The sequence below is a fragment of the Schistocerca nitens genome, chromosome 4, assembly GCF_023898315.1.
Source record: "Schistocerca nitens isolate TAMUIC-IGC-003100 chromosome 4, iqSchNite1.1, whole genome shotgun sequence".
Taxonomy (NCBI): Eukaryota; Metazoa; Arthropoda; class Insecta; order Orthoptera; family Acrididae; genus Schistocerca; species Schistocerca nitens.
Genome location: NC_064617.1, coordinates 254,734,005 through 254,759,924, shown reverse-complemented (window position 1 = coordinate 254,759,924; position 25,920 = coordinate 254,734,005). Strand labels below are relative to the sequence as shown.

At 43.6% G+C, this 25,920-nt stretch overlaps 1 protein-coding gene across 1 annotated transcript in view; it reads left to right on the top strand.

Annotated features, from left to right (window-relative positions):
• The window catches only part of LOC126252237 (homeobox protein Nkx-2.5-like), a 108,564-nt gene extending 83,532 nt beyond the window's left edge, over positions 1-25,032 (top strand). The window contains exons 5-7 of the mRNA XM_049953110.1: positions 9,388-9,570; positions 24,733-24,778; positions 24,863-25,032. Coding sequence (XP_049809067.1) covers positions 9,388-9,570; positions 24,733-24,778; positions 24,863-25,032 — 399 coding nt within the window. The remainder of the gene's footprint in view (positions 1-9,387; positions 9,571-24,732; positions 24,779-24,862) is intronic.
• Positions 25,033-25,920: the final 888 nt, after the last annotated feature.

Sequence of the window (25,920 nt, the reverse complement as noted above, 5' to 3'; positions counted from 1 at the left end):
GCTACACCACAAAGATGACGTGCTACAGACGCGAAATTTAACCAACAGGAAGAAGATGCTGTGATATGCAATTGATTACCTTTTTAGAGCATTCACACAAGGTTGGCGCCAGTGGCGACACCTACAACGTGCTGACATGAGGAAAGTTTCCAACCTATTTCTCATACACAAACAGCAGTTGACCGGCGTTGCCTGGTGAAACGTTGTTGTGATGCCTCGTGTAAGGAGGAGAAATGCGTACCATCACGTTTCCGACTTTTATCAAACTCGGATTTTAGCCTATTGCTGTTTATCGTATCGCGACATTGCTGCTCGCGTTGGTCGAGATCCAATAACTGTTAGCAGAATATGGAATCGGTGGGTTCAGGAGGGTAATACGGAACGCCGTGTTGAATCCCAACGGCCTCGTATCACTAGCAGTCGAGATGACAGGCACCTTATCCGTATGGCTGTAACGGATCGTGTAGCAACGTCTCGATCCCTGAGTCAACAGATGGGGACGTTTGCAAGACAACAACCATCTGCACGAACAGTTCGACGGCGTTTGCAACAGCATGGACTGTCAGCTCGGAGACCATGGCTGCGGTTACCCTTGACGCTGCATCACAGACAGGAGCGCCTGCGATGGTGTACTCAACGACGAAATGGCAAAACGTCATTTTTTGGGATGAATCCAGGTTCTGTTTACAGCATCATGAGGGTCGCATCCGTGTTTGACGACATCGCGGTGAACGCACATTGGAAGCGTGTATTCTTCATCGCCACACTGGCGTATCACCCGGCGTGATGATATGGGGTGCCATTGGTTACACGTCTCGGTCACCTGTTGTTCGCAATGACGGCACTTTGAACAGTGGACGTTACATTTAAGATGTGTTACGAACCCTTCATTCGATCCCTGCGAAACCCTACACTTCAGTAGGATAATGCACGAACACATGTTGCAGGTCCTGTATCGGCCTTTCTGGATACAGAAAATGTTCGCCTGCTGCCCTGGCCAGCACATTCTCCAGATCTCTCACCAATTGAAAACGTCTGGTCAATGGTAGCCGAGCAACTGACTCGTCACAATAGGCCTGTCACTACTCTTGCTATGAGGAAGTTTTATCTGATATAAACTGCAGAAGTGTGTCGTTGGATAAAGACATTAGGCTTGTAATAGAGCTGGCAATTACCTGCTAAAGAATTGAAACCTGCAAGACATAAAAGCGTTAATGTTTTAGCTTAGTACAAAAAAAAAATCAGGTAGCAGGAGGCTACGATTGATTGACTGCATTTTAGGTAAATACCAGTTGATATACGAAAACACTGCTCAAAATACCTGTGTACCCCACAGACTTGTATAGTGAACAAGAGTTCGGCATACATACGCGGTAGAGCTAGTAGGAGACGTCTGCCGAAAGAACAGAAGACGCTTCGAATGGCCATTGGCTTTATTGACTGTTGACAAAGTTTAACTGAAATGTTAAAAAGTCTTTACTGTGGGACACTGAAAGACTTCGAATATCTGGAAAAAAAGTGCTTCTACAGATGTTAGAAGCAGCCAGCAGGCGGAACTTCCACAGTTTCGATAGCGCTGCATGTTTCGCGACAGCAGTCAGCGCAGGCCAAGGCAGTGCTGTTTATTCTTCATGATTTACTGTCCCTGGTAATACATACCAATAAAACGAATATCGCACCAGACCAATTCTGGAGCGCTCTATCGAATGAGCACGTAAAATTTCGCTTCAAAAGTAATTTTGTTCGTAACTGGAAACAAACCGACGCTTTCCGTCGACACTGGGCCTCGAATGAGAGACCTGATGAGTAGTATTTGTTTCGTGTGATACATTGCAAAAACGAAATTGCAAATATGTTTCGAAACACAAGAGAAAATTCGCCAGTCGATTCTTTGGAGTGACACCCAGTGTAAGTGTATTTAGTATACTTAGTACTGCATTTTATCACAGAAATTTTACTGATTTTCAGACCGTAAATGTTGATGAATAGGTAGGAATAACATGCAGTTGATAGTGGAACACTGCTTATAATACCTTCTGTTTTTTTCACTTGTTATCACACCATCTAAGTCGATTTTCTGGCACCTTATGTAAATGTTAACAAATAAATAGGTGATACATGTTTAACACAGCAATTTACGGCAGATGTACAAACGTTGTTTCTGAATGATTCTCAAAAAACAGTAAGGAAATTGGGATTAGACAAACAGCATCTACTATCGTATGAGACCGAACATCATGTTGAATGGGCTGAACCAGTTAGTCCAGTTTCGAATACACGTGATGTGTTTGGAATCTGATAATGAAACAGACAACACAAAAAATAATATATTGTGTACTCCAGTGTGTTAGATAGGGTAAGATGGGGCTAAATGAATCATTTCAACTTTCTGGGTCCAAAAGGAGTAGTAAACATTTTATCACGCATGTTAAATTATAACGGTGAGCAGATCATAGCTATAAGTTTTGTATGCTTAAAGTAGTAAAGGAGTTTTGCTATTTGGGGAACAAAATAGCTGATGATGGTCGAAGTAGAGAGGGTATAAAATGTAGACTGCAATGGCAAGGAAAGCGCTTCTGAACAAGAGAAATTTGTTAACATCTAATATAGATTTAAGTGTCAGGAAGTCGTTTGTGAAAGTATTTGTATGGAGTGTAGCCATGAATGAAAGTGAAACATGGACGACAAATAGTTTGTACAAGAAGAGAATAGAAGCTTTCGAAATGTGGAGCTACAGAAGAATGCTGAAGATTAGATGGGTAGATCACATAACTAATGAGGAGGTATTGACTAGAATCGGGGAGAAGAGAAATTTGTGGCATAACTTGACTAGAAGAAGGGATCGGTTGGTAGGACATGTTCTGAGGCATCAAGGGATTACCAATTTAGTATTAGAGGGCAGCGTAGAGGCTAAAAATCGTAGAGGGAGACCAAAAGGTGAGTACACTAAGCAGATTCAGAAGAATGTAGTTTGCAGTAGGTACTGGGAGATGAAGAAGCTTGCACAGGATAGAGTAGCATGGAGAACTGCATCAAATCAGTCTTAGGACTGAAGACAACAACAACAACAAATGTACATTGCTTGAAGATCTATTCCTGCCCTTTGTAATTAGCAAAATTTGAAATGTTGAAAGTACGGAAAAATTAAAATTTTTTGATGCTATTTGAATCTTAAACGTGGCTCCGTGGACCATTGTAAACAGTAATACAACTGCACACAATTTGGAAGATTATGTTTTTTAACTTTTTCAGTAGTAGTCACATGTATTTCCCACAGCTGAGTTATTTACAACCAGCAACCTCCACACCACTATTTTGAAACCTCACCTTGCACTTACCATACCTGATACATTCCCCTTTCTTCACAGATCCGGGGTGTAATATCTGGCCGGCCGTTGTGGCCGAGCGGTTCTAGGTGCTACAGTCTGGAACCGCACGACCGCTACGGTCGCAGGCTTGAGTCCTGCCTCGTGCATAGACGTGTGTGATGTCTTTATGTTAGTTAGGTTTAAGCAGTTGTAAGTTCTAGGGGACTGATGACCTCAGAAGTTAAGTCCCATAGTGCTCAGAGCCATTTGAACAATTTTTGTTATATCTGGTGTTGCAGAAACTACATGGTAAGTTTTCTTCTTTGGCCTCAGCTTCAGGTGATCATGAAGATGGATCCTCTTCAGGATTTGAAAGTTTCTCTGGGATATCTAGGACTTTTCTGCAAAGTTAGACCTTCTCTCCTCGGGTGTTTTCTAAATACAATTGTCTCCTCACTCCCGTAACACTGAAATGAACTTATGAAGCCAGATGGCAAGCTGAATTGTTATCGCCCTTTGCACTAAAGGTACCGAAAGTTTTCGCTGGGGTTCGCAAAACAGAAGAAAATGATGAAGATGACGTTGCTGTGCTCTGACATTCCGAATTTCTTGAAGGACTTGAAGGTGTCGCAGGGCCTCGGTTTGGTTCTGGTTCTGTGGTAATAAAATGGGATTCCTGGTTCAGGAATGTGGACGACGGAAGGAATTTGTATGAAGATATTTTGTTGGTATCGTAGTGGAAAATTCCCTTCTATTCAAATTCCTTAGGAGTATTTCTTTTATTAGCTTCACGTTCCCAGCCGATGTCGAAAATTTTTCCTAAAAAAAATTGTAATAGAGGCAATGGCATTATTGTGTATAATGAAGTAACATGAATACTTTAATAAAGAAGAAATAATACATGCTTTATTCTGATTTAGAAAGCCCAACGAAGACTGATTCGCCGGCCGGAGTAGCTGAGCGGTTCTAGGCGCTACAGTGTGGAACCGCGCGGCCGCTACGGTCGGTGGTTCAAATCCTGCCTCGGGCATGGATGTGTGTGATGTCCTTAGGTTAGTTAGGTTTAAGTAGTTCTAAGTTATAGGGGACTGATGACCTCAGAAGTTAAGTCCCATAGTGCTCAGAGCCATTTGAACCATTTTTTTTAAAGACTGATTCGCATAACTCCATTCCCCTGTTATTTTTTAAATGTAAACAGTTGCTCAAATTTATAACAGGTTTCGGTAACTTTTCTGTTGACCACTCTGATGGATCCTATGCAACCGGTAGCTGAATGATTGATAACTAGCATTCATCTATTTCAACAGCACACATTATTTTAGACATGGCGCATTGTTATAAGCGATACTGTTTTACCGCTTCTGTTTCCTTCTGTATGATTGTTGTCTGGATTAAATATGTTTGCAAAAAGCTTCCTGTCGATTGTGCACATCTTATCCAGCAAAGGCCTGTAGGATAATGACGTCAGAGTTACGCACATGGGCTGAACAGTAGAAAATCTGCTTATTTCTGTCCACATAACATCATGGTTCAAGCATCCCGACCCAGTTGTATCTGCTCAGCGACAGTTTAATTCATAGTACCTCATAATTAATTTAACAAACATCAGTTAAACGGAAACATTGCTGGAGATACGAAGAAACTACTTAAATAGCGAATTGATACAACACAGGAAGTAAGTCAGAAGGTTACTGAAGAAGAATAACGTTTGACCCTTTCGTAATCTAGAGGACTGGTCCTCTATATCCCACGACTTGATAAATTAGAGACAATTAACTACATTACAAACAGTCTGTAATTGTTTTTGGTGCCTTTGCACAGGTTTAAGTTCATCGAGGCCTGCATTGGGTTTTAAAGCGACTGTTGTGATGGGACATTGTGGTGGGTCAGCGCCCCAAGTGTCCACCGGAAGACGCCGCCAAGTGGAGGCGTGACGCCTGAGAGGGAGCAAACAGACGCCTACTTCAGCCTGAAGAGCACAGCCTACTCCCGAAACGATACAGCCGAGCTGACCCCGGACAGAGTACGAGACGTTTGCATGTTGCAAAGATGGAGAGAATTTTGTGGAACGACAGCGTCTATTAAGTAAACGTTTTAGTGAAGGAGAAAAAAATAGGAAGTGGGCTATAGAAAATTTAAATTTAAAAAGGATACCATTTACTGAGAGTACTATGATGTACTTCTGACTGACCACGAGTGGCGTATTTCACAAATCCAGACCAACAACATCCTCCTTCTCCTTCTCCCAATCTTAACAAGTCATGCGACGTCAGTCATGGTACAAATTAGATGTAGCTTGGGTAACAGACTTCTCACCTGCAAACCGGGCACCTGTATATCAACGGTTATGAAACGTCATGTGAAAAAACATCATACTGCTTGCCTAGACAATGCCTAGTAGATACAGATTATATCATTGTATTAAAATTTCTTTCAACGAATAAATTTACCGTGCCAAAATGAATCCCGTAAATAACAAACGACGTCAGTGGCTTTTATAATATACTCAACCGGTTCCTGCAAGATTTTACTTTATCCTGATTTCGACACCGACTGTGGGTGTCTTCAACACAAATCAGTATCCTGCACGCAGAGGGAAAAAGGCGTCAGGGTTAATATCGTTGAAGAATTAGAAATTTTCAAACTCCCATCTCTTAATGAAGGTTTCATTCTGAGTGAACAGTTACAGCTACGTAATGAAAATTTCTTCGTTGGTATAAAGCCCTCACTTAGAAATGCTTAAAATTTACTCCTCGTTTTCCTCAGAAAAGTCTCTAAAATATCGTCTTCCTGGCTCATTTTCATTTATGACATTGTAATCGTTTTCATACAAGATGCATACAATAATTTCTATAGCTTTGGCCTGTATAAATTTCAGTTTTCATAATACTGACTTTTAACTTGTGAGATGGAAGCTGTTACCCTATTAAAATTTTTTTTGTAATTTAAGCAGTTGATATCTTCGATTGCTAATAGGTGGCGAGACATCTTTCGCTTCCGAGTTGTGGCAGCTTCAGCCAGTGAGCCTCTTAGTCTGTTGCCACGCCCAGTGCCTGTTTCCTCTTACGCACCTTTGCGGTGTATAGCAACGTAGCTATAATTTAACTCACAACTGCCAACTTTATTCCACTTCAAATGCCTGTACTTTTACGCTCTTAATTTCCTATGAAACTACATGTGACCACACTCTCTTCATCAATCTGTTCGGTGTAGTAACCATCTATTCTTAGTGCCTGATGAAGACGACCATAGTCGGTGTCGAAACCAGGTTAAAGGCTATTCTTGTTGCAACCGGCTGGCCGTATTGCAAAAATCATGTTTCTGTATGGTTGCTATTTCATGAAATTATTTAAAATTGAACGACATAAGTGACAATAATATCAGGAATAGGCAATAACATTTGAAAATACATTTGTAAATGCGAACTGTTTTTAACATATGTGTTACATTTTGCTCAACAATTGACATTCTGAGAATTTAGCATTTACATATTTTCTATCATAAACATGAGACTTGCTTTAAAAAATGTATGGTAGTTGGCGTCCAAAATATAACAGCAGTAAACAACACAGCCAAATATACACAATGTAGCAAGTCTCAAATGCAATTAAAGATTAGATTTTTTCTGTTCATAACTGATGGAGAGCTATAGTTTGCTATAACTTCCTACTAAATATCTTTCGAATGATAATATTATTGAATATTGCTTACTATCGTAGTTGTACATCATAGAAAAACCTCCTGGTATTCTCTGAGCATAATACACGGATGACCGGCCACATGCGTAAGTCATATTGATAGTATACATAAGGAAACTTTAATTCACATAAATATTACCTTATAAGAAGTAAATGAAATTCATGTGGATCAGGGCAGGGATTGTAGATGCGGAGACTCATCTATCGCTCGCATAAAGCGGGACATCCGGTTTCGAGTCCCAGACCGGCACAAATTTTCACTGTCGTCATTCCATTACACAACCGATGGTTCTACATATTCGCTACCGCGAATACGTTTCACGTAATTTATAACGGTTGTAGTAGCAGCAGTACCGGTTCTTTACGAAATGCATACATGTCCGAAGGTGTAGTGTGCAATGACCAGTCGCGGAATAATCGGTGCGATATTCCTTGATGGTATGGTGACTACCGAACGGTACATGAAGATTTCTGGAGGTGACTTCATCCTCAGTATCCAAAGTGATTCTGATTTCGACAAGGTGTGGTTCATACAAGACGGAACTCGACCCCATCGGAAGCAGCGGAGTGTCTGATGTCCTGGAGGAGCACTTGGGGACCGCATTCTAACTCTGGGGTACCCAGACGGTATTGGCATGGGCCTCGATTGGCCCCCATATTGTCCGAATATGAGCACACGCGACTCCTTTTGTGGGGCTATATTAAAGACAAAGTGTACAGCAATAACCCCAAAACCATTGCTGAGCTGAAAAGAGCTATTCAGGAAGTCATCGACAGGATCGATGTTTCGAAACTTCAGTGGGTCACGCATAATTTCGCTGTTCGTCTGCACCACATGATCTCGAACCATGGCAGGCATATCTAACATACCGTAACCTAAATCGCAATACCTGTCGCGATATTTACATGTTGAATAAAGTGTTTGCACGCCATAGTTTCTAACTAATTTAGGTTTTTTCCATATACTTTAGAAATTGTCGTCTTGTATGTCTTTCGTACAAATTGTCTGCGTTATGACGAATTAAAGATAGGTTGTGATGATCATGCCATTGCCAACTGGTGAACAGCCGCCATAACTCGCAAGAGCAGAAGTGCCTGAAGAACTCAGAAAGTGCGAGCTAATTCGGATCTGGTGTGGCGGTCTAGTGGCACCGAGCGGGATGGTTGTTACTTAATCGCCTCACTGCAGCGTCGCTCGCTTGAACTGCTTTTCCTCAGCCTTGTTCGTGTCTTCGTGCGTGTCACGTCGTCGTTTGGTATGTAACGATAGATGTTGTTCGTGTCCGTCGGTAGCGGCGTATCGTGTCATAACGTCCGCCACGGGTTCCAAGTGTGTTCCAAGAAAAGGTACAGTCACCTTTAGTTTCGAGAAATCGACGCTTCCCGTGCAGTTCGGATCTTTGGAGGTTCATGACCGGCTCGTCGATACCGTTAATGTAACATCCGATGAGATTCATACTGCCTATTTCGACTCTGATAACAATGTCTTTTTCGTTACGTTTTTGGATCCACTACAAACAGGTAGGCTGCTTTTGCGTCATGGTTCACAAATTCCCTACTATGCTGCCTCTCGCTAACGCGGAACTAGATTGCTTCAACGTCCTAGTGTTCATTCTCCCACTGGAAGTTGACGACAGTTCATTTAAGGAGATTTTGCTCCCTTTTGTTGATGTCAAGGATATACGAAGCGAACTCTGGTCCATTCAACACCGATTGCTATATTATAGCGGAATCCGTTTAGTAGAGATGGTAACGATATGTTAACATTCCTTCCTATCCTCGGTTCTGTGACTATAGCATTCAGATAACGGATAGTGAGCAAGTGTGACTTGCATTCTTTCCAATGAAAGTAGCAACCTCAGATCTAATTGCATGAGTCAGGTATTTGTATTGAAGTCCTCATTTACACAGCGACGGAAATTGACGTTAGCTGATATCGATTCTGCTGCTCACGATGTTGGTGCTACGCCTTCCCTGGGTGATGTGGAACAATCAATGCCAAGCAAAGAAACTGCTTGGATAAGGGCCGGAGGTGGACCGACGCATATTGACTAGCTCAGTTCTGTGAAACTGTTTTTCTTGAACAAATCATCCACCTGCAGTTGTAATTATTTGTTTCTCTGTGCATGTATATCACACACACCGATTTCCGTGCCATTCGGATAAATGCTTCGAGGGTCTTATTTTAATTTTTTTTTTTAATCATTGCCGTGGTTGCGATATGGCAATGATGTTCTAGTTGGTAAGCACAAACTGTACTGTGGAGCGACAAGGACTGGGCATCAATGCGTTAACTTTAAGAACTCAGTAGGAGAATCCTGTCATACTTTCGGAGTCATCGCAAAAGGAAAGTACGTGACTGTGTGTGTGCTGCGTTACAGGCGCAGGTGCACGAGCTGGAGCGACGCTTCAAGCAGCAGCGTTACCTGTCGGCCCAGGAGCGCGAGCACCTGGCGTCGCACCTCAAGCTGACGTCGACGCAGGTGAAGATCTGGTTCCAGAACCGCCGCTACAAGAACAAGAGGCAGCGGCTCCTGGAGGGCGCCACCGCAGCCGCCGCCGCAGCCGCTGCTGCCGCCGCTGCAGCCGCTGCCGTCACAGTGAAGGTATACCGTCTGTCTGTTGGTGGAATTGCGCAAAGCGCTGGAGCATATAGTAAAAAACTGCGTCTCGTCCTTATTGGGCTGGCTAGCTCAGATGTCCCAAAAGTGCATAAACGCTGCGCTTCCGTCCAGGAAAATCTCAATCCCAATCTCGGGCTGAAATTGCCTGTTAAATCTTAATCAATGTTTTCAAGAATTATATTACTAAAAAAGTAAAGATTAAAGAAAGTAAACCTAGCTGGTTGGTGTTATAAACGTTTCTATGAACCTTCTCATAACGTGCAACCACATTGTCAGGACTTAATTTCGACTGGAACGGCTGTCTCGCACCTCACAGGGAATTTTTTTTAACTCATTGGAACAGCTGAATTAGAGTAAAATCATAAATCAGGAGCTGTAATTTCTTCCTCAGTTGACAGTAATTCGATTTGTGGTAAGTTCGCATGGGACCCAACTGCTTAGGTCATCGGTCCCTAGGCTTACACACTACTTAATCTAACTTCAACTAACTTACGCTAAGGACAACACACACACCCATGCCCGAGGGAGGTCTCGAACATCCGGTGGGGAGAGAGCCGCGCGAACCGTGATAAGGCGCCGAGACTGCGCGGCTACCCCGCGCGGCCGTAATTCGAAATAACGACACAGAACTCGGCACAATGAAATACAGTATTAACCAGTTCGCTATATTAACATCGACCACATTTACATAACATCCTGTGAAAATCACAGGAAACTGCCCATAGCAGTCACGTCTAGTTTATAATTCTATTACACGTTTCGCCGCATTACACGTATATAAAATGCATGTTGAAAACTTGTTAGCGTATCATGATAGTTGTTTTTGTACTTGAGGACTACCTGCTAATAAAGCAACAAACGGCACGAGAAACGAGTGACAGTGATGGAAAACTGCAATATATTAGGATTTTCTTTTCTTAAAGAAGTGCACAATTATAAGTCATTAGATAGCAATTTACAGTTCGTCCACGATCTGCCATTGTTCAAACGCACATTAGCTTATCTTACCTTAAAATAGAAGGAACTGAATAATATACAGAATATATTTAGAGAATAAATGTTTATACTATAGAGAAGTAGGTCTAATAAAAAAACTCACGAATGAATGACCAAATCAGATAGAAGCAAAAAACTACAAACAAAAATACCAACAGCTAATTTCTTCCTGTAAGTCCAAGGAACACGCGTTATAAAATAACATAAAAAATAAAGCATATTTGCGATTGATGTAAAATACACGTAAAATAGTATTTTACGTATGTAACGTAACAATTAAAAAGAGCGGTTGGTTTATATGTGAGGTATACATGAAATACATGTGAAAGTAATATAAACTAAAACGACAGTGAACATAATATTATTAAGAAGAGTAGAAGATGCAACAAAGAAACAGCAACTAGCTCTGCAGGACGACGGTATCAAATACCAAACACTAAGGAAAAACAAACAGTCGCAGTTGCACAAAATATTTCCATTAATACAAAAATATTCATGGAAAGTTGTCCGAATTTGAATAGTTGTCTCCATTCATTCTACAGCAATATGACAGGTTTGTCAAAGTCATTTTCGACAACCTCGAGGATTGCCCAGAGAGTAACGCACCGCAATTTTTTCTCAGCTGGAAACAATGCTACGAATGTGAAGCGGTACGTATGTATTATCTGAAGTCTCCTGAGTGAGCACGCCAAGTTTCCGTCGCTTCCGACAGATAGCGCAGCTGCAGGACAGTTTCAAAATGGCGTCTTTAGAATATGTCCGTTACAAGAAATGTTCTGTCATTGAATTTATCACTGCAGAGAAAGAAACTGTGAGGAATATTCACTAACGCTTGTGCAAAGTCTATGGAGCACGTGATGGCGACAGAAGTACAGTTAGTCGCTGGGTACGGAGGGTGAGATCTTCAGAAGGCGGTTCGGTGGAGCTCCACGATTTGCAGCGGTCGTGGAGACCATCCACGGCGGTCACACCTGACATATAGCGAGCTGATGTGGTCATTCGCGAGGACAGACGCATTACGACTCAGCAGTTGGCGCTACATCTGCCAATCAGCAAAGGAAGTGTGGATGCTGTTATCCGCACTCTTGGATATTCAAAAGTGTGTGCAAGATGGGTGCCCCCGTGTCTAACGGTGGATCACAAATCGTACAGAAAACACATTTGTCTTGATTTGTTGCAACGTTGTGAAGCTCAGGAGGAGGTCTTCTTGTTCCGGATTGTGACATTTGATGAGACCTGGGATCACCATTTTGAGCCCGAAACAAAACGACAGTTGATGGAATGGCACCGTTCCCACTACCCCACAGCAGAAAAAATTCAAAGCAACTGCTTCCGCCGGTAAGGTCATGATCACCGTGTTCTGGGACTCTGAAGGTCTGATTCTCATTGATGTGATGCCAAGAGGGGGTACCATTAATTCAGAAGCATCTGTGAAGACATTAACAAACCTCAAGACGCGCTTCAGGCGACTTCAGCGCCACAGCAACCCAAAAGATGTTTTGCTGCAACACAATAACGCTCGTCCCCATACAAGTCTGAGGACTGCGGAACACATACCAAAACAGGGTTGGACAGTGCTACCCCAAACACCCCACAGCCCTGACCGATCCCCTCGGCCTTCCACTTGTCAGGACCATTGAAGGACGCCATTCGTGGAAGACATTTTGAAGACAGTGGGGAAGCGATTCACACAGTGAAGCACCGGCTCCGCCACCGGGACAAGGACTGGTACCGACGGGGCAGACACGCCCTTGTTTCGAGATGGAGGAAGGCCATAGAACGGGATGGAGATTCAGTGGAAACATAGGGTCTGTAAATAAAACACCATTCTTTCGTGTGTGTAATTCTCATTATGTTCAATAAATAATTGTCGAAGGAAAAAATGCAGTGCATTACTTTCGCGCAACCCTGGTATTAACATCACAATAGTTAAATAAGACTGCATCGTACAACGGAAACGAAAATAATCTCAGGAGACAGAAAGCTGAGAATACGACGTGAATGAGAAACTTTCTATTTACAGATCAGAAATCGCTTACACACCGGCAGAAACAGAATAAATGCGAACATAATTTTATTGAAGTAAGTGCACTATGTAACGACTTATTCAAGTTACAAAACATGAGATAGCAATTTACTGTGAAGGGAATCACTACTGTCGCTTCTTGTACCAGTCGCCCGAAAATGGCATTTTTTTCCTTATCTGAGTTTCAGGCAGCTCGTTTACCTTTTTCCATGATTATGTGAATAGATGGAAACGTAGACTGTTGCACGTATCTTAAGTGAGGTTCTAGACTACCAGGTGCCTTGAAGGAAAAATTCACATTACGTGGCATAATTAATTCGTAACTGCCTCACAGAGAAAATTTTCTATAGTCTGTTCTTTGGAAGGTTCTGTAGTCCGCCAAAAATAAATCTCCATATCACCAAACATAATGCCCTTGCACCTAACGTACAACAATCTCTCGATTTTCTTCACGTTTTAGGCCACATACGTTGTTACAGTACCCATCTGTTATGTTGTCTGTGGACTCTCCTTCTCCCTCAATAATCCTGAATTTTTGTTATAACGGATAAGATTTCATTGTCCGTTCTTTCAAGATGATCATTCGAGAGGAAAGAATTTTTGTGTATCACTAGCTGTATCCGGCCACGCTTTTCGGTGGCTCCGTCTGCTTAAAGAGAAAACGAAAAACAGGGAATACACAGGTTTCTAATATGTATGGAAATTAGATGTACGTCCTAATCTCCTTTTCTCCCCTTTCTATTCTATCTCCCCTCCTCTTTTCTTTGTCCGTCTTCTCCTCCTTCCCCCTCTCTCTGTCCACCACCTTCTCCCCCTCTGTCTGTCCATCTCATTCATCCCGTTTTCTATGTTAATTTCCTTCCATCCCTCTGTTCGTCTCCTCTTCCGCTCTCACTGTGACCTTCAGCGTTAATTAGTGTTGTTACGAATTCTCATTCTGTTCTATTGTTCTAATCGTAAACCAATATGTCATAAATACAACTCTCTCGTTTCCTAACAAATTTCCTCTCTCGTATATTTTATATGTGTTTTATACACTAAAAAGTTTGTATTCCATATGCGTCTAAACGTTTATTATAGAAACGTGGAAAAGTTTATAGTAAATTGGATAGGTACATTTGAGATTTTTGGTAACAGTGTTTTCCTTTATATATTATATATGTGTTGTATGTATTAAAAATATACATATATTAAAGAATTGCATACTAAAAATACACCCATATTGGGATTCAAAGTTGTGTCAACATTTCTAAGAAATCGCTCAAGAACTTTCGGAGATCAACGATTTTGAACAAACCAACGTTAACATTTTTATAACCTTTCTCCTTCTGCTGCATATATGTATTACATATATACCAGATGCCGTTCCAGTAGGCATATAAAAACGTTTGGGTTTTCGAACGCACTTTGTGTCTAAGTTTCAAAGCAATTAAATAACCTCCAGAGACTTTAGATTTTGAAGAAACTAACTTCTTGTTTGTACTTATATAGAAAATGTAGGCGTTCCTAATCGCAAATCCGCGAAAGTTTTTGATCATCTGTTTTGAAATTTTTCCACTACTTTCCATTGGTATACGCACGTGTTTTTATCTACATATTTTGTAAATATATGTAACACATAAATTTATGTAAATTTAATAATAGGGAAACGCTGCTATAAAAATGTCATAAAGTTATATATACATACATTATACATCATATACGAGGCCTGTTCAGAACGTAAGCTCCGATTGATTGCCAAATTGAAACCACAGTGAACATCAGAAATGTTTTACTTGTAACAATTAGCTACACCTTTCAGCTACTTCTCTATGTAGTCGCCGTTCTGACTTAGACTTTTGTCATAACGTTGTACCAACTTTTCAATAGCCTCATCATAGAAGGCAGCCGCCAGTGCTTTCCGCCAATTCTCCACGCTGGCCTACACCTCGTTGTCTGTGTCAAAATGTTGTCTTCAAAGACAGCGGTTCATGTGACCAGAGATGAAACTCAGGGGGAGACAATTGCGGACTGTATTGTGGGTAATCTCACATTTCCATTTGAAAACGATGCAGGAGCATCTTCATTGCCCCTGCAGAATGCGGCTGAGAATTGTCTTGAAGAAGAAACAGCACGACAGTTATGTAATGTTAGCTGCATAGCTTCAGGCGAAATTTCTCACCAGGCCCTCGTACTTGGCGGCAGACACTATTTTCTAGACATCTTTACGCACTCACTGCGAGCTCAGAAATGAGAAGAGCGACGTGATGCTAACTGGGGTTATACTAGAGACACTACCCAACACATCTGTGCAAAGCTTTATCGGATTTTCGTAGTCGTTTCCATTTCGCGACCGATCGGAGCTTACTTTCTGAACGCCCCTCGTATTACAGAATTAGGTACCTAAAATCACGCCAATATCAGAATTCAACATAGTGTCAAAATTTCAAGAATTTGAACAAATGAACCTTTACAATTTTATTTATATACATTTATTCGAGGCTATATGTTTGTAGTTATTCTCGGATTGTTTCAGTTTTAATTGTACCTGCTCTCCTATAATCATTCACTCTTATAAGAAAACTGTTTCTTCTACTGAAGAATTTTGATCGGTAGAATGGTAAATCGAGTAACTAACGAAGCAGTATGGATTATGACTGGCGACAAAGTAGTTTAGAGCACAATTTCACTCAAAGATGAATAAGTTAAAGAGACACATCCTGTGGGCTCCAGGTGTAGATAATTTGTTTGTGGGGGAAGTGGAGAGAGTAAACATTGTAGAGAGAAACCGAAGGTGGACTACAGAAGATAGGTTCAAGTACAGTAGTTATGTAGAGATGAACAGAATATTGTGGACTGGTACATCTAAATAGTCTACAAACTGACAATAACAACAACAATCACAGCACGTATCTTGTTAGTCACGCAACAGAATGTGAGTGTGGGGACAGGTGACGTCTTCTACAGTTTCTATAACAACCGCTTCAGTGCCTGGTCCCTTCTACTTCGTAATAATTATTTCACAAGAGAAACTGAATTTAGCAATTTTTTTCGACTTCTTTATTTTAATAGCCACGTTATTTTGCATTCAAGATATATGAAACTGCTAACTACAGTCTTTGAACTTCATGGGTCGTGGGGACAGAGGACATTGCTTTACTTTTCTCGGAGGAAATTTTCGTGTTGAATACTCCTCATGTTTTACTTGGGATGTAAGTGAGAGGGGACAGTAAAATTACGCATAGGGTGTACAGGGGTGATATAATAAGAATGGTCTTGTCTTATAATTTTATCGATCTCATAAAATGAGGTCTGTGTAATTATTAAAAAGGCCGGTAAAACGTAACTTCTATGTCTTACTCACCTGTTAGTCAACACATTTTCTCTCAGCTTTTCTCCCAAACGTTATTTGGTATGATGTAAAAAAAGTGCACCAGCTGGGCATCCTGATTCATTCAGGCCCAAGGAGGTGTTCTGGACATTAATGGAAATCAGGAAAAGTACTTCTGGTAAAGGGCAAAGAGGGAGTACGAAATTTTTGCTACAGAATTTCGCAAGGCACTTTGTTCTGGGCACTTGTTGATGAGTATTTTCAATATTTCTGTTACGAACATGAGACACATCACGTCTCAGCACTCCAGGTCTGGTACTCTTACGTGATCGCTGTTGCCAGACTTGAAAACATACCATGTACCAAAAGTACGAGGAGATGTTCCAGTCACGTAAATTTCTGACGATAAGATGAATTTGATTGCTCTTTAGCTCGTTTTGGATACAGGTTCAACTGTCTCGGCGTTGTATCTAATGTCACGTACTATTGGACCTGGTAACTGTAACAAAAACATAAACATTAATTTAGTCGTAGAAAAAAAACACATCTCATGTAAATAAAATTATTCTGATATTTCATTCTCATTCTCTGCAGCTGTCGCTGCTACTTACATTATGTGTCTCACTGCGGCTGTACTTTATTATTGGAATCTGACCATAATTTACCGGTCATCAACTGTAGATTAAAACTGAATAATTTGCAAAAATATAGAAAATAAAGAGATGGAACCTGTATAAGTAGTTTAGACCCTTTAAACAACAAACCAACCAACCTAGATATGTGGAATGAACCAAAGGGTTTTAGAGACAGACTAGAGAACAACTGAATGAAACAGGCGAAAAGAATACACTAGAAGACGAATGCACAGTTTTAGAAACGAAATAGTGAGGGCAGCACAGGGCAAAATGAGTAAAAAAACTATGTTGGACAGTGCACCTAACGTTGCAGGTGCACACTGACGGAAAAAAATCGCAACATATAAAATAATTAATGTAGGGTAATGAAATTTCGGGTATACATTTGCTGGGTAACATGCAGGGTGAATCACCTAACATTACCGCTGGATATATTTCGTAAACCACATCAAATACTGACGAATCGATTCCACAGACCGAACGTGAGGAGAGGGGCTAGTGTAATTGGTTAATACAAACCATAAAGAAATGACAAACTGCCTATTGGCTTCTGTCTCGGGTTCTTCGGCCGACGTTCATCTAATGATTTTTCTGACGTTTCGCCAGCACGAGTGGCTGGCATTGTCAAAGCTTCACCCTCCATTGCCGGTGGTGAACTGGAGCCGAGCTCGCGGGCGCAGGCTATATGTACCTGGCGCGCCAACGTCCGAGGGCTTCTCCGCGGTCATTTCCGGTGCGGTTCTCCTCTTGCTACCTGCGACGGTCTTTCGCTGCAGTACGGGAAGCCAGGATCCGTTGACCTTAAGGCTTTCCTCTTTCTTGTTCAAACTGTTCGCGTGTTTTTGTATTTCTACAGCTTCTCTGAACAAGCGCGTGTGATAGTGCTTCTCTACAGCCAGAACTTCCGTGTCGGCGAATTTAATTACATGGTCGGTCTCATTCAGTGCGTGCTCTGCCACGGCCGATTTCTCCACCTGCCCCAACCTGCAATGTCGCTTATGCTCTTTGATCCTGGTGTTAATGGATCGTCCAGTCATTCCGACATAAACTTTTCCGCATGTGCATGGTATGCGGTATATTCCCGACATTGCAAGTGGGTCTCTTTTCTCCTTCGCCGATCTAAGACACTCTTTGATCTTCCTTGTCGGTTTGAAAATCGTCTTTACGCCATGTTTGCGCAATATACGGCCGATTCTGTCCGTCACTCTGGGAATGTATGGCAGAAAGGCCGTACCCGACAATTCTTTTTCCGGTTCCTTACTTCGCCGAGGGTTGGGCCCTGTTACACTTCTAATATAATTTGTGGAGTAACCATTGCTCCTCAGGACAGTTTCCAGGTGTTGCATTTCTCGTTTGAGGTGTTGCGGCTCACATATTCGTCCTGCTCTCGTTACGAGCGTACTAATCATGCCTCTTTTCTGGCTCGGGTGGTGGTTTGACAGTTTGTGCAGGTATCGGTCCGTGTGAGTCGGTTTTCGATACACGCTGTGTCCCAGATCTTCGCCGTCCCTTGTGACCAGAACATCTAGAAATGGCAGTTTCTTGTCCTTTTCTACTTCCATGGTAAATGTTATGTTGGCATGGAGGCTGTTCAAGTGTCTTAGGAAGTCACTGAGCTGTTCTTCACCATGGCTCCACACCACGAAAGTATCATCGACGTACCTGTACCACACCTTAGGTTTGCAAGTCGCCGAGTCCAGTGCCTGTGCTTCGAATTGTTCCATGAAGAAGTTGGCCACCACTGGACTGAGAGGACTACCCATGGCGACGCCTTCCAGCTGTTCGTAGAAATCGCCGTTCCACGTGAAATAGCTCGTGGTGAGACATGCTTGGAAGAGCTTTCTGATGTCTAGCGGAAAAATGGAACCGATGTGCTCCAGAGCGTCACTGAGTGGCACTTTCGTAAATAACGAAACAACATCAAAGCTGACCAGGATGTCGTTTGGTGCAAGTTTCAGTTTCTTTAGCTTCTCAATGAAATGTCCTGAGTCCTTAATGTATGTGTCGGTCTTCCCCACGTGTGGCTGGAGCAGAGAGGCCAAGTGTTTTGCCAGTTTATATGTCGGTGATCCAGGAGCGCTAACGATCGGTCTCAGTGGAACGTTGTTCTTATGGATCTTGGGTAATCCATACAGCCGAGGTGGTAGGGCTTCTGTGTCGCGCAGGTTTCTCTGTATGTCCGCCGGCAGAGAAGACGCCTTGATTAATCGATTCGTATTCCGTGTGACAACGTATCACACGGAATACGAATCGATTAATCAAGGCGTCTTCTCTGCCGGCGGACATACAGAGAAACCTGCGCGACACAGAAGCCCTACCACCTCGGCTGTATGGATTACCCAAGATCCATAAGAACAACGTTCCACTGAGACCGATCGTTAGCGCTCCTGGATCACCGACATATAAACTGGCAAAACACTTGGCCTCTCTGCTCCAGCCACACGTGGGGAAGACCGACACATACATTAAGGACTCAGGACATTTCATTGAGAAGCTAAAGAAACTGAAACTTGCACCAAACGACATCCTGGTCAGCTTTGATGTTGTTTCGTTATTTACGAAAGTGCCACTCAGTGACGCTCTGGAGCACATCGGTTCCATTTTTCCGCTAGACATCAGAAAGCTCTTCCATGCATGTCTCACCACGAGCTATTTCACGTGGAACGGCGATTTCTACGAACAGCTGGAAGGCGTCGCCATGGGTAGTCCTCTCAGTCCAGTGGTGGCCAACTTCTTCATGGAACAATTCGAAGCACAGGCACTGGACTCGGCGACTTGCAAACCTAAGGTGTGGTACAGGTACGTCGATGATACTTTCGTGGTGTGGAGCCATGGTGAAGAACAGCTCAGTGACTTCCTAAGACACTTGAACAGCCTCCATGCCAACATAACATTTACCATGGAAGTAGAAAAGGACAAGAAACTGCCATTTCTAGATGTTCTGGTCACAAGGGACGGCGAAGATCTGGGACACAGCGTGTATCGAAAACCGACTCACACGGACCGATACCTGCACAAACTGTCAAACCACCACCCGAGCCAGAAAAGAGGCATGATTAGTACGCTCGTAACGAGAGCAGGACGAATATGTGAGCCGCAACACCTCAAACGAGAAATGCAACACCTGGAAACTGTCCTGAGGAGCAATGGTTACTCCACAAATTATATTAGAAGTGTAACAGGGCCCAACCCTCGGCGAAGTAAGGAACCGGAAAAAGAATTGTCGGGTACGGCCTTTCTGCCATACATTCCCAGAGTGACGGACAGAATCGGCCGTATATTGCGCAAACATGGCGTAAAGACGATTTTCAAACCGACAAGGAAGATCAAAGAGTGTCTTAGATCGGCGAAGGAGAAAAGAGACCCACTTGCAATGTCGGGAATATACCGCATACCATGCACATGCGGAAAAGTTTATGTCGGAATGACTGGACGATCCATTAACACCAGGATCAAAGAGCATAAGCGACATTGCAGGTTGGGGCAGGTGGAGAAATCGGCCGTGGCAGAGCACGCACTGAATGAGACCGACCATGTAATTAAATTCGCCGACACGGAAGTTCTGGCTGTAGAGAAGCACTATCACACGCGCTTGTTCAGAGAAGCTGTAGAAATACAAAAACACGCGAACAGTTTGAACAAGAAAGAGGAAAGCCTTAAGGTCAACGGATCCTGGCTTCCCGTACTGCAGCGAAAGACCGTCGCAGGTAGCAAGAGGAGAACCGCACCGGAAATGACCGCGGAGAAGCCCTCGGACGTTGGCGCGCCAGGTACTTATAGCCTGCGCCCGCGAGCTCGGCTCCAGTTCACCACCGGCAATGGAGGGTGAAGCTTTGACAATGCCAGCCACTCGTGCTGGCGAAACGTCAGAAAAATCATTAGATGAACGTCGGCCGAAGAACCCGAGACAGAAGCCAATAGGCAGTTTGTCAACAAGTGGCCACGAAAGCCTCAACAATTTTGCATAAAGAAATGCACGGAAGTATGTTTTTTAACAAAAACCTACGTTTTTTTAAATAGAACCCCGTTAGTTTTGTTAGCACATCTGAACATATAAACAAATACGTAATCAGTGCCGTTTCTTGCACTGTAAAATGTTAATTACATCCGGAGATATTGTAACCTAAAGTTGACGCTTGAGTACCACTCCTCCGCTGTTCGATCGTGTGTATCGGAGAGCACCGAGTTACGTAGGGATCCAAAGGGAACGGTGATGGACCTTAGGTACAGAAGAGACTGGAACAGCACATTACGTCCACATGCTAACACCTTTTTATTGGTCTTTTTCACTGACGCACATGTACATTACCATGAGGGGTGAGGTACACGTACACACGTGGTTTCCGTTTTCAGTTACGGAGTGGAATAGAGCGTGTCCCGACATGTCAGGCCAATAGATGTTCAATGTGGTGGCCATCATTTGCTGCACACAATTGCAATCTCTGGCGTAATGAATGTCGTACACGCCGCAGTACATCTGGTGTAATGTCGCCGCAGGCTACCACAATACGTTGTTTCATATCCTCTGGGGTTGTAGGCACATCACGGTACACATTCTCCTTTAACGTACCCCACAGAAAGAAGTCCAGAGGTGTAAGATCAGGAGAACGGGCTGGCCAATTTATGCGTCCTCCACGTCATATGAAACGCTCGTCGTACATCCTGTCAAGGGTCAGCCTAGTGTTAATTGCGGAATGTGCAGGTGCACCATCATGCTGATACCACATACGTCGACGCATTTCCAGTGGGGCATTTTCGAGCAACGTTGGCAGATCATTCTGTAGAAACGCGATGTATGTTGCAGCTGTTTGGGCCCCTGCAATGAAGTGAGGACCAATGAGGTGGTCGCCAATCATTCCGCACCATACATTTACAGTCCACGGTCGCTGTCGCTCTACCTGTCTGAGCCAGCGAGGATTGTCCACGGACCAGTAATGCATGTTCCGTAGATTCACTGCCCGTGGTTTGTGAAACCCGCTTCATCGGTAAACAGGCAGAACTGCAACGCATTCTCTGTTAATGCCCATTGACAGAATTGCACTCGATGATTAAAGTCATCACCATGTAATAGCTGATGTAGCGACACATGAAACGGGTGAAAGCGGTGACGATGCAGTATGCGCATGACACTACTTTGACTCAGTCCACCGGCTCTCGCAATGTCCCGTGTACTCATGTGTGGGTTCATGGCAACAGCAGCTAACACACCAACTGCACCCACTTCTCCTGTGACGGGCCTGTTACGGACCCGTTTCCGTGCTACGACCATACCTGTTGCATAATGTTGGCGGTAGATGTTTTGCAATGTGCGGCACGTTGGATGCTCTCTGTCCGGGTACCGTTCTGCATACACCCTGCAGGCTTCAGCTGCATTTCGCCATAGATGATGAGTATCATCTCCGCCTTTTCAGAGTTCGAATACACCATGGTCACAGTTCCTACAACACTACACTATCACAGACGTCTGGTAACACGGTGTAGTACAGTTGGTCTGCGTGCGGATACGAATGCAGAATAACAATAGCAGCAAGCGCTACATGCGGACACTGCGACAGCTAGACCAAACCACAACAGTGCACTACAGCCACACTCGTAAACACGGTCGTGATCGTAAACATGTCCCTGCAGATGCTGCTCGCCGACCGTAGCCCGTGTTTGTTACAACACGCAACTGAACGTCGGAGGTTTCAAGCGTCAAATTTAGGTTACAATATCTCCGGATGTAATTAACATTTTACAGTGCAACAAACGGCACTGATTACGTATTTGTTTACATGTTCAGATGTGCTAACAAAACTAACGTGGTTCCATTTAAAAAAAACGTAGGTTTGTGTTAAAAAACATACTTCCTCATATTCGGTCTGTGGAATCGGTTCGTCAGTATTTGATGTGGTTTACGAAATATATCCAGCGGTAACGTTAGGTGACTCACCCTGTATTTAAGAGATTATCATTGCAAGATCATAGGTTAATGTAAGCGCGAGTTAATCCATTGGAATTGTGAAATGCTGGTACATTAATAACCGGTGTAGCCCCAGAATGTTGACTGCAAGCATGCAATCGTGCGTGTATTGTGCTGTAGAGGTACCGGATATTAGTTTGTGCAATAGAGTTCTATGCTTGTTGCACTTGGGTCGGTCAATACAGGGACGGTTAATGCTGTCTGTGGATGACGCTGGAGTTGATGATGAGTCCCATGTGCTCTAGACTGGAGACAGGTATGGTGATCGAGCAGTCCATGACAACATGTCGACACTCTGTAGAGCATGTTGGGTTACAACAGCGGTATGTGGGCGAACGTTATGCTTTTGGAAAAAATCCCTGGAATGATGTTCATGAATGGCAGCGCAACAGATCGACTCGCCAAATTGGCGTACAAATTTGCATTCAGCGTGAGTTGGGTGACGACGAGAGTGCGCCTATTGTCACCCGAAATCGCACCCCAGACCGTAACTCCAGGTGTAGCTGCAGTGTGTGTAGCAACGGACATGTAGGTTGCAGCGCCACGGTCATCACTGGCATCGAAGCAGAGCGTACTTTCATCAGAAAACACAATGTACCTCCACACTGTCCTTCAATGAGGTCTCTCTTGATATCACAGTGGAATGCATGCTACAAGATAGTTACCTTCGAGATCTGTCCTTGAAGTAACCGATTTCTAACAGTTCGTTGTGTCACTGTGGAGTCAACTGCTGCTCAGACTGCTACTGCAGATGCCGTACGATGCGCCAGAGCCATACGCCGAACAGAATTATCCTCCCTCTCGGTAGCGCCACGAGGCCGTCTTAAGCCCAGTCTTCTTGTGACCCTACATTCTCGTGACCACGGCTGCCAGGAATCATGTACAGTCGCTGCATTCTAGCCAAGTCTTCCTACAATAATGTATCGCATTAGAAACATCCAGCTTCTCGTAGCCTTATTACATGACCTCATTCGAACTCAGTGAGGTGAGAATAATGGCGTGTTTGTCGCCTTAAAGGCATTCTTGCCTAACATAAACTCACTACGTCCAATCTCAAAGGTAATTAACTCTCAAGACCGTAACAGTGGGTATTTAAAGGAAACTAGATTCGCGTTCTCATAGTGTTGCTACTAGCGCCACTCTCGAAAGGAAGAAAGACTGGGTTTAACGTCCCGACGACATAGAGGTCATTAGAGACAAAGCACAGAGTGACAAGGATGGGCTACGGTCGCAGGTTCGAATCCTGCCTCGGGCATGGATGTGTGTGATGTCCTTAGGTTAGTTAGGTTTAAGTAGTTCTAAGTTCTAGGGGACTGATGACCTCAGACGTTAAGTCCCATAGTGCTCAGAGTCATTTGGACATTTTTGGACAAGGATGGGAAAGGAAATCGGCCGTGCCCTTTGAAAGGACACGGCCTGAAGCGATTTAGGTTAAAAAAATATTTCAAATGGCTCTAAGCGCTATGGGACCTAACATCTGAGGTCATTATTCCCCTAGACAGGAAAACCCCAAAATGGTTCAAATGGCTCTGAGCACTATGGGACTTAGAACTACTTAAACCTGACGAACCTAAGAACATCACACACATCCATGACCGAGGCAGGATTCGAACCTGCGACCGTAGCAGCAGCGTGGTTCCGGACTGAAGCGCCTAGAAACGCTCGACCACAGCGGCCGACTAGCGACTTAGGGAAATCAAAGGAAACCTAACTCTGGACGGCCGGATGTAAATCTGAACTGTTGTCTTCCCGAATGTAAGTCCATTGTGTAATCACTGCGCCACCTCTTATGTGGCTGGCGTGAACTTTGAACAGACATCATCTTTCAAATCTAGATACACCCCTTGCCACTTTTGTTTATCTTACACAACTCCTTTTTGGGTTGGGATATTTTTTAGTTAACGAAGGTAAAAAGACAAAGTTGCACATTGCCCCAAACGTTGGTAAGTATTTAATGAGCTCGAGATGTATGCGACGTTAAACCCATGTTTTCTATCTTGTGCTTGCTTGGTCCATACGTAATTAAGTGTGATCGAAATAGCGATTGGTTACCCAAACCTTTGTCTGAGCTGTACACGTTTCCTGTTGATAGAACCTGACGCCGTCTTCGCGGCAACACGCACCACCGTGCCAGCAGCAGCAACATCATCAGCAGCAGCAGCAACATCAGCAGCAGCAGCAGCCGCGGCGCATAGCGGTGCCGGTGTTGGTGCGCGACGGCAAGCCGTGCGCCAGCCCGCCGCCCCCGCAACCGCCCCCGCCAGCCTACCACCTGCCTCTGGCTGCCACCGCCGTCGTGAAAGCCGAGGAGGAGTCATTCCTGTGCCACGGCTACCCCACGGCCTCCACCCCCGGCGCTCTGCAGTTCGACCAGCCGCCGCCGCCGTCGCCCCCAGGTCTGGACGTCTTCACCCGCCAGGACTCTGCCCCCTACTGTGCGGTCGTAGACGCCCACCAGCTGAGAGCCTGGTGAAGGCCGAGCCTTAGTATGCGACATTAAATACGACACTCAGCGGAAAATCGTGCTGCACTGCCTATGTGGTGTGGTACCGGAGCGTATGCTGATACACGTGTAACGTCTCACTTGGCCCAACACTGACAACGTGCTTCAGCTACGGAACTTCGGCATAAGGAAATAGGTATAATCTGCTGGACACTCGCTGATTATTGAAGACTGCTGTAATGTGAGGCTACACCACTATGAGATGCAGAAACTTGGCCTAAATTGATGCGCTTAATTTTGGAGTAGCGGAAATGACGTTTATCATTAAACCACTGCAGATGAGTCGTAGGAAGCACATATAAGTTCAGAGAGAGAGAGAGAGATCTCGCGAGAGAGAGGAGGGAAGAAAACGGAAGGGAGACACGGTGGAAAGGGGCATGCCGCTACTCGTTTGCAGAAACCAAAATGAAAGAACTCTGGTATCATATTAACTCTTATTTCGGATACAAACCTTCTGTAAAACACTAAATATTTTGTCACGATGCTCACCCAGCGTTATTTCAGCGCATGTGTGCCATGTATAGCTGATTTATACTTTTTCTATGTGTATAATACCTTTGCACGTTTACTCTTCATCAGAATATTTTTTATTCTTCTTTATTTAGTTTTTTGTAACAAATTTGAATTAAATTTTCTTTGTGCAGAATACGTAGCATGTATCAAACAATTTTGCGCATAAAGACATCATTACGAAAGTGTCGAAAATTGCCAGAAAACTTTGGTGTGTTTCATTACCACGAGCATTAGATGCTTACATTCAGTCACCCCAAGAATTTGCTTTTCAGGGAAACAGTAACGAAAATAGAGACACGTTCAAGAGGGATTATTAAAATGGAAGAAACGGACGTATTCTGGAAC